The 10,367-nt window shown below is 43.7% G+C and overlaps 1 protein-coding gene across 1 annotated transcript; it reads left to right on the top strand.

Moving 5' to 3' along the window:
* Positions 1-9,320: 9,320 nt before the first annotated feature.
* Positions 9,321-10,367, top strand: T265_09125 (hypothetical protein; the record flags this gene model as incomplete). The annotated part of the gene is made up of 2 exons (XM_009175122.1): positions 9,321-9,441; positions 10,243-10,367. 2 exons carry the CDS (start codon positions 9,321-9,323, stop codon positions 10,365-10,367), a joined length of 246 nt encoding a protein of 81 aa, XP_009173386.1.

Here is a 10,367-nt window from a genome sequence, read left to right as displayed (position 1 = left end):
GTAACCTATTAGAAAGATTATCCTTGAGTTTCGTGAGATGCGCACTGCTGATGAACACGATACAGCCGTAGAGTGCTCCTCGGCCTTTCATTGTAGGTTAACTTCATTTACAAGACTAAATCTCCACTAAATATGTTTGCGCATTTTCAGTAAGTCAGCTTCGCAACGAGACTATCATGAGATTTATGGTTGGTGTGGACAGCCGGCGGCTGTCCCTGGTTTGCGTGCCGGGTACCAGATAGGGAGGACAGGGGGAATAATGGGATTTTCAGTGGAGAATATTTCTAGGAATTCCGTATGGACTGAAGAAAGATGCCAGGATAAAAAATGCCGGTGTAAAGTGAGTTAGTCTGTAAGCAGCCGGTTATTGTTAGACATAGAAGTTGTGTGAAATGGTCGTGCGTTTTTCGCGGGCTGATTTCCGATGTGGAATTATTGGGTCGACAATAGTCAAAACACCGCCTACAACTAATTCCTGTCTGCTGACTAACCTACCTAACCTACTTACCCGTGACCTTTCACGTATTTATAGGCGTTGTCACTTCACTTATCACTTGTTCATGCTTGTCCATTTGTGACAGTGATGTCTAGGTCCACATCATATCCGCTACTCCGCCGGACAGCGTGAAAAAAAACTGGTCGATGTCTTTTCCATCCAAAGCCGCTTACGTCGACATTATTGACCTACCCATCAGATATCCCCTTTTGGGTGTGGTCTTCGTTCGTGTCTGTTGTATCAGTCATCCTTTGTTCTGATCGCGAGCGATGGATTTCTCGGTTGCTATCCCTACCCGGATGTCTGTTCTCTGTTTGCATAGCATCCCATCTAACAGTACCGCGCAAACCACACAGCCGTTCAACCATTCACAACCGCGTTGAACAGATTGTCCCAAGTATTCTGTTGCGTCAGGTTCGTTAGGATCATGTGTCGCTCACTGCCCCAGTTGGAGACGTTACACAGACCAAGGAGCTTCAGATATCCCCTTTCAGATTGACTTGAGTCAGTTCATCGGGCCTTACTTATTTAACACTGTTCAGCTTCGAAAAAATAATGCAGACAAAACAATGTCAGACAAAAGGGAATTTGCTGGGCATAATTTGACTGTTCTTTTCAATTCAGGTCCTGATTGCTTCTGTTTAACACGAATAGTACATAAACCGAACCTTGTTGGTTGTATTCTACTACTAAATGCAACATTTCCCAATCAAAGTAGTTGTTATTAGTGGATGACTAACCAAACCTGTTGGCACTGAGAGAAACCTTAACCTTACGGCTGTGATCAACCCCATGGTGTGATAATACACTGTCTGGGCTTCAAGTCGCATAAGATATTGTGAACCTGAATACTTGTGTGGACCTAAGGGCCATTTCCCAAAAGTGCACATAGGACACATGTACACGAGGTTGGCTGCAAACGAATTTGGTTTTGATAGGAGACTCAACCGATCCACCTGAATTCGCAGTTTATGATGGTCCGGTCCAGCTGATGCATCATGCCGCTCCATGTTTTAGCTGACAGGATATTCGAGACGTCCCAATACGTCGTTGTCTGGACGTAGCAAGCTACTCATAAGGTTGCTGAAAACCCTTGGACAGCCCATGACCGGGTTTCCCGTTCTTACGGCTCATCAGGCAGGCGAAATCTCCGAGTTTCCATCAACATTACGTTCTACTTGAACCCATATTGGACAGTTTTTGACGCCATAGACAGACCATCACAAACGAGAGATTAAGCTGGATTCAGATGGGTCTCCTGTCAAAACCGAACTCGTGTGCAGATGAGTGTCTTATTTGCAATCTGGCCGGTGTCACCGGTGAATTTCCGATCAGATTCTGGTTTGTCTATTCGAAGAGATTAGATCGCAGCTTATGTCTGCAAAATAGTCTTGATAAGTCCCCAATGTTTTACGACGCCGCGTGGCAAATGGGTCTGGCAGCTACCGAGCACCTCGTCGGCCAAGCAACAGTAACTCTGTTTTTGGATTCCGCTTTAATCAACCTACTTGGCTTCGTACAAGTAGCGAAAAACTCGAAAACTTGAAACAGCTCAAGTCTCAATCTCCTCTGAGATCAGACAAAGATTTCTGCGTAATTTGACAAGTTTCTGTGAAAGATAAGCCGAAAACATGGCAGAAACCGTGACTGCAAGATGTGTCATCCATCTGTCCGAAGAACACCGCGAAAGGGAAACAACTGTGCATTGCGCAGGAGACTTACCGGATGTGTCCAAGATTAGGGTTAGTTCAGTCTGGTGAGAGATTACCCACCCTATCTTCACAAATAAGACGTGTTCATGACAACGATCTTTGAACCCACACTAACCGATATATGAGAAACGAAGTGACTAGTGCACTCGAATGAGTTTAAACCTACAGCTCAAAGTCTATCCAGCCCTCACTTATCCAACTTCAGTTTCCGATCTCACGTTTGAGATGACTACTTGCAAGATGAACCTAGCGGTTTCGGTGTACTCCTTCTAATTCTGACTTAATTTTACCTTCCACCCGCGACTTTCATTCGTTACTCAGCCTACCTGAGTTAGATTTGAAGCAGAATCCGTCGGAATAAGGCCTAAATGTTGCCCCTGGGACGGTGCACCAGGCAAATGTCAACCAATTAAGTTGAGCCATAAATGAAAAACCACTCTTCGCTTTAATTATTGTCAGCTTCATGGTATTATTTGCCTGCTGGTCAAAATAAGAGTACGATATCTGTGAAGTGAAGCCATAACCACGCAAATACTCCCTATCATTCGCGAAGCGGCGTGTGATTGTATCGACAAGTATCCTGCAATCGCCTTTATTCATCTTTCTTGGGTTCACGTTTCCCAACACACTTTTTCTGATACAAACAAATCAAACCCCTTGTTGATTCCTATTGTAAATCAACGGTGACCAATGGTTATTACCTTTTTTGTTCTGACTACCCATGAATTGCGTGACTTATCACGGTTTACTATAACGCGGTTTCGTTTCCTTGCTGCTTGTTCCCCCGGTTTTCGCTCTTGCTTGAGTTCCGCGCATTTTATACTGATTGATGCCAATATTTGATGCCTCTCAGTATTTGGTTCCAAGTTCGTGCCAGCTGTACCCATCTTTGAGGGACCACTCTGACTGGAAGACGGACCAACTGGGGATCAAACCCAGAGCTCCACTTCGTCGTCTCAGCCCACCCTATTTTTCGCACTACTTTTACTCCTCAAACCCAGAGCTCCACTTCGTCGTCTCAGCCTACTCTATTTTTCGCATTACTTTTACTCCTCATCTGCCAGATAGCTATATGCCAGATAGCCTTTGTTGAGCTTTGTCTTAAACGTACCTAATTGCACAATCCAATTTGGCACGTAACGCGAGCTGTAGCCTTGCCTTCCTCAATTTGATAATATGCTGTTTGAATTTATGTCTCCCATTTCTACCTCGCCAGCCGGCAACTGGTAGTAGTTCTTTTACTGTTCGATGCGTGGCTCCTCTCGCTCTTTTTGCCGAAAATTTCAGCAAAAATGTTCCAGTGTTCCTTACCAACGCCGATCTCAGCATTTTACTTATATCAGCCATCTATTTACTTTCATCCATCCATACCAGTTTTCGATGCTCCATTGCAGAACCAAAGCATTCATTCTCTCTCTTTTGCCCGTAAAAGCTCATTTCTGGAATCCCACACCAACTTTATTGTTTCGAAGCTCTCAAGCCTCTTCCTCCTCGAAGACCGAGTTACTAAGGATATCCACGACCTATCATGGCATTTTTGGATTTTCATGTATCTTCCACTTTTTACCACTTTTACAGAGTCGTTGACCACAAATTATACTTCCTCAGTAATCTATTTTTGACGCAATTGGGAAGTTTCTTGATGGGGAGAACAGGCTCTGGGCATACTGGATAAACCCTAATCTGTTACAAGTCATGGACGAAAAACCCATATTACGAGAACCTTATTGCATTTATTCGTATGGCTACAAATTGCCATATTTCGGCGTCTGCTCCAAACATTATATTTACTAAAGTCTTCGACTCTCGCTGTTGGCGTTTGGAGCCCTCATTGAGTGCTTTCTTTTGCAAGAACCATAATTCGGTGACCGCAGACGAACTGGACCTTAAGTAACGAAGGTTGTGACGTTTTGCAATTAATTTCATGAACATTGATCCATTGCTTCAGTTAACACATACCAGAACAGCAGTTCAAGTGACTTCTGTTTTCGGTTAATTCGAAGAAGCTGCTAGTAGATCTGACTATGTGAACGCAGCCAGATCGATGTTCCCAACTTTTTAAAATCCTCATATAGGACCTGATAACCACGGAGCCAACGGGGCTGGGATTTGAAGGTGGCAGAAATTAGTCTCGAAAGCCTGCTCACTACGACTCATTTGGGGCTGGGATTTGAAGGTGGCAGAAATTAATCAGTCTCGAAAGCCTGCTCACTATGACTCATTTCGTGGATGTTGCAGGATTGGATGCCAAGTCCGAAAATATGGTTATTAGCCACGTAAACGATGAAAACTGATGATTACGATGGCACACGACCAATCCCACTATATTCACGTGGCTACGAAATGATGATTTGACAGGCAGCAGATAACTTTTATAACCTATTACTTCTTACTACTTGTGAGTGGTCAGTAGTGTACTCAGACAAAACGTTCAATGAGCTACCACCATGAACGATACAGTGAAACTTGGGTGGGTGAGCGCAGATAAACAGTTATGCTAGCTTTGCATGTCTTATATAACAACCTTTATCAGACAATTACTGATGTCATCAAATAAACACTCCCGCCTGGATAAGCTAATCGGTAACTGTACCGAGATGGGAGTGATCGGTTCTAAGTTAACCCAAATGCGCTCCATCTTTGTTTATCCTGTGATCACTAACCCAAATGAGAGTGATAATCACAATCGCAATCATGAGTGTATCATAGACTAGATCCACAAACACTGTATAAGTCGAGTGCAGCCCAGAAACATATCATCATTCGGACCAATCAAGCGGTCTTAGCGTCGTTTTTTTACAGTTTTCGTGCATAGAATGATGTTTTTGGATCTTTGCGTAGCCTAGGGATCATTAGGTGCAAGTGTGTTGTCTCGTCAGTATCAGAACCAGGAACATGAGCTGGCACCGACAGGACAATTATCATCTATCTGTATCCGTGTTTTCATTTTGTCATTCAGACTTATAGTGGGAAACTACTCCTTTAAATTTCTGGCTAACTCTCTATCAAAACTGATCGAACCAAACACTCTGAATGACATTATTTTGAAATCTGCACGCTGCTTAGGTTGACCGATAAAAATTGAGAGGAACGGTTTGCCTTAGTAGCCTTTGAACACTATACAAACGCTGTGCAGTTGAGAAGCTGGCTTCAACAATTTGGGGCAGATGTCGTCTCATTAAAAGGTAAGTACCGATTCTGCCTCCTGGTCCATTTTTTACGACTGTTTCAGTTCTCGCATGAAAATGGGTTATTTTTGCTCGCGTGGTTTTATACAACCACAAGAAGGACCGTTTGAAGTAATTCTGGACAACTCTTTTTCGAGCAGAACCAACCGAAACTCAGCCAGGTGATGCGTCAACCAACCAACGAGTTGGTCCGCTGACTGAAAAACGAAGCGGACGAAAACTAGTGACAGGCTGCGACCAATATCACCGGTGAGATACTGCATGTCTCGACAAAGTTATGGAGTGGATGCATAAATCATCAAGCTCCTCTCTTTACAAGAAGCAAGTCGTTCAGCTGTAACACCCTTTCGACGCTTAACTGCCATGCCACCCGGAGGTTGCACGAGGGCTGGGATACTGCCAGGTTGCCCAAGCCTAGACGGGAGAGTCGAGAGGCAGAGGTCGGGTTCGAACCACGGACCTTCCGATCAGTAAATTCGCGCTCTAACCACTTGGGCCGTCTCGCCCCTCTTTACAAGAATCACCGCGAACAAAAAGCAGCTTTGTTGATTCGCAGCTCTTTTACGTCCTAACATAAGCGACAATTGTATGGAAGAAACACAATTGAGGCAGCATTTTTTAGAACATGAAGACTGCATGTCAGTAAAATCATCTAGTAATAATCTAGTAAGTCGCCCGGTAAAAAGTACTCTAACTCTACAGAACAGCATAAAGGTAAATCAAATTAACCCCAAGCTTTGTTTGCCACCCTGAATTTACTTCGCTCGCTAAATGAATGAGAAACCAGACGGAGATCTGGCATGTGGTTGTTGGTATGCGATTGACTACAACTTAGCCTGTGATTTAAACAACTGCCAGTCCACAGGATCTCCTAAAAGATCAACGTGACCATCTTCGGGAATTGGAGCACAACAGTCGCCAGAATGTGTATTTTGGCATGAAATGAAGAAACGGTGAACTGAGGTCCAAGTTGCCATGAACAGAACGGTTTATCTAAGAAAATGTTTTATCTGAAAGCTGAGAGAAAAGTCCTCGCACACCTGTGAATCTCAGCGTTCTTTTTTTAGAAAAAATCGAAAATAAATTTATTTACTGGATATGGCCAGTCCATATTTTCCAACTTCTTGTTTTATTCTGGGTTTCCATCGGGGCGTATCTGTGACTAAGCTTAGTCTCAAAGCATGAATCGATATGAGTGACAATGAGCGGTGTTTCTCCTGAAGAGGGATTGCTATAAGCAACCACTGTACACAAAAATGATCATTTTCAGAGTGCCTTAGAAGCAGCATCCCGGTGGTCATGTGAAAACGTTGCGGAAATTTTATACCCGAATTTCTTAAGTTGTGAAACCCTGAGGTGGACATCATACCTGGTTTTAGACTCCTCATGGCCAAATCTCACACACATGTGCGAGTTGTGATGCGGGTTGTTTCGTATTATGTGAATATGTATGTATGTGATACCAAGTATAGTCACGTCGGACAAGAGTGAATGACAGGAAAACTAATCGTGATTACCGGGATATGCCATAATTGAAACGTCGTTATTGTAAGAGCCAATCGGTTTGATATGAGTAGGACCAAGTTACCTCAGTTGAAAGCATGGACCAGTAAATATGTTCTGTGCGAATAAGCACGGGTTTACACGTGAATGCCTTTTAGAGGGACGTTTATGATGGCCAACGAATAATGCAACCACTCTGTAACCTCTGTGGGACTCGCACTGCGTGGTTGTTACGGCAAGATATTAGCGTTTCATCGGTCTCGACGTGTAGACTTGGGCCGCCGATAACTGTTGGAGTCTGCAAAATCCGCCAGGCGCAAACTCCGCGAAGAAAGTTCTTCTAGTCAACAGCGGTCATGTAACTAGTAGACAATTCCTCTGAGCAGAATTTGATTTTTGCCAAATTTTTGGACCAGCAATAAATGAATAGAATTACCGTCATAACCCCCATCCTAGACTGCTCTAGCCAACTTCCCTTTAGAAGACCGATTTCTCGCCGACACTGTCGAGCACCTCCACCTGTCAGAAATAGTTGAAAGTGTCATTTGGTGGCCATTGTTGATTTAAACGTTGCTGATGAATCACTCCGTGGCTTTGCAAAAAACCTATTGGCGTCTCTTTGCACAAAATGAGTCTAGATGCGGATAAGGAATCGCTTTCATCAAAAAAAGGTCAAGGTTGTGTGCGTACATTAAATTGGAGCTGGAAAAAAGTGGCGGGACTTATCTGGAAAATATCTGATATCTCTTATGGCGACCGAACTGATAGGACGCTGGTACTCTCTTGCTCATATGCATGTGAAAATTCATTTGCATCACCATCTTTGCTGGGGATTGTTGAAGCAAATTTGATTGTGGAACGATTCGTGATTTCAGTTTGCTCCTGGAAATATCAATCCACCTGTGTATCAAAAGTTGGACAATGATTTAATCGATGTAATAACAGATAAAGTGTTGTAGCAAAGTCAGATAACTTGATTGGACGGAAATGTCGTACACATCAGATACACGTATCCTTCTTTCAATCTTTTGAAACAAGAGATTGGAATGAGACCCCCAAAACCCGGGGGAAGATTGTCCGATAAAGTCAGCAGATTTATTGATCGGGTATACAAGCCTCCCAACACTAGATAGCACCAGGTACGGTAAAACTAGGATAAAACTGGAGGACAACCGAGCCTGCTGACCAAGCATCATTCTCAGATGTAGGTCACTCCTTTTCCTGCGAGTAAACAGCATGCAGCCGATTTGAAGATGGCAACAGAAAAGAAGGGAGACCCATTAAGTTCACGAGTGACTTTGAGCACGGGCCTAGGCAACGTGCGAATATTCCACCCCCTGAATAATGCTTCAAAATCCAGAAACTCGAATCCACTAGCATATGCAATCAAACCTGTTTGTATCGGTTGTGATTTGGTGGCAGTTCTTGTCTGGTAATTTTACGGATAGAGTAATATTGGTATTAATATTGATGGAGTTGTGAACTGGACTGAAGGCGATCCGGCCCTAGTTAAAACTGAAGCACCCGAACAGGTATTTTTACTCCTTACTGCATTCAAATACAGCCGACCCTCTTTAACGAGAGAGCATGTTCAAAGCTGATCACCATGGAAGAGGCTATCTCTCTGAGGAAACCAGTCTACACTGGTCCCTGCAAGTGACCTTCCTGGGGGGAGACAACTATATTGATGTGTACCAGGTTATACGACCCTGACTCTTTCGTGTGGATGGGATGACAGCGGTAGGATAGACGAGGTCAGTTCGAGCCACTTGTGGATGGGATAACAGCGGTAGGATAGACGAGGTCAGTTCGACTGCAGAACGCTGCATCCGGTACGGAGTGAGTTATTGATTTGTTTGGATGAGTAATCGGCAGGTGACATTAATACCGCCGCCCCGAACCGGATCTTCCCCGCCGAAAGTGGCATACGTTGTGCGCGATGAAGGCTGAGTTCATGAGTGAATCCGCCTTTGACATGATGGCGTTTATAGACATGAGGTAAGCGTATGGAATTAAGCTACCGACTGATGATCGTTTCCAACATTATATGCACACAGGACTGTAACTGTGGCACAGAATGTGTGAATGCATTGAAGTAAATATTAGAATTTTACTGGACATTTTCGATCCAAATTATATCGTCTTGTTAGATGTAGTCACTCTGAACTTCTTTGGGACACCTTATTGCAATCAACGCCTGTACGCGCCGGAACATAGTTACCAGTTCATTTTCTTGAGGTTCGACCGGCAAAACAATATTATAACACAGAGTCGGGGGGTGGGTTACAAGACCAGGTGTACAATTTGTTTGTTCTGTTCTACAAAAGACCACAAAGTGACTGCTTCTGCTGACCGGGGTCCAAGTGAAAGCACACTGATTGATCGGTCGGTCTATGAATTTCGTGAAACGCTGTTATAGCGATGCCGTTCCTCCCCAGCGATTGCACCATCATTGTGGTTCTACTGGATATGGATTTATTGCGGTTTTATCCTTCCCTGGTAAAGAATGGTGGCATTGGTCTCAACCGAATCGTCGTTGCTGGTGAGTGAACCACTAAGGTGACCCTTATTTAGAGGCTGATTTTATCATTCTACTGAAAATGAATACTCTTAGAAAGACGGCTGCTGTAAAAACATCCCTAAATCGCTTCAAAACGGAATGTTCAAGTCAGAAATATCGCAAATTCTGTTTGCTGATCCTTTCACATGATTGCTAGATTGAACAGCTTTTGAGAGATTTTCTCCATTATACGGCGTGTATCGTGCTAAAGCCGGTGATTCCCGGCTAGATGCCTGTGGCTTTAGTGACAATGGCCTTCTCTAACACGCACATGACCAAGATAGAGAAAACTCAACGTAGGAGTTTAGTATCATGATGTTTATTCAGAGGTGGGTTTGTATATCCGGCCTTTGTTTAGAGTCGGGTGTTAAAATATGGCTGCAGGGATCGGCAGTCTGGTAGTTGATTGGATCGAAATTGCGCTGAAATTAACAGGATGTGAAGGATATAGAAGAGGACGGGTTATAATGTCTTGAAACCCTGCGGAGCATATAGGTGCGAAACGATAGGCAAATACAGCAAACAAATAAACACAAGAGCGGAATTAGGGCACAATTTAGTAACCTATTAGATGGGTCAGTCTGAAACCAAAGATAAACCGAATTCAAGGGAGGGAGTCCTGAGAATATGCATCATTTCAAAAAATGGACGATGAGTGAGTGCAAGGGAAAAGTTTGTCTTGTCGTGACGATAAGAACCATAAGACATAGGGGAGAAAATGATCTATCATGCAGATCAAGTTTCTGGTCTCATTGTCTTCATTCGTTTTTGCGGCTGTCACAGGTCAGCACATGCGGTTGTACACTCAGCTGACTGGTCCAACGACCAAACCTGTCGGGGATAGTGTGCCAACACTACAAGTGATATCAGCCATTCAGTATGAGACTCAGCAAGAAAATGTGGGTTGA

The sequence above is a fragment of the Opisthorchis viverrini genome (assembly GCF_000715545.1).
Source record: "Opisthorchis viverrini unplaced genomic scaffold opera_v5_259, whole genome shotgun sequence".
NCBI classification, from domain to species: domain Eukaryota; kingdom Metazoa; phylum Platyhelminthes; class Trematoda; order Opisthorchiida; family Opisthorchiidae; genus Opisthorchis; species Opisthorchis viverrini.
Note: the sequence above shows the minus strand (reverse complement) of the source record. Positions and strands in the feature narration are given on the sequence as shown.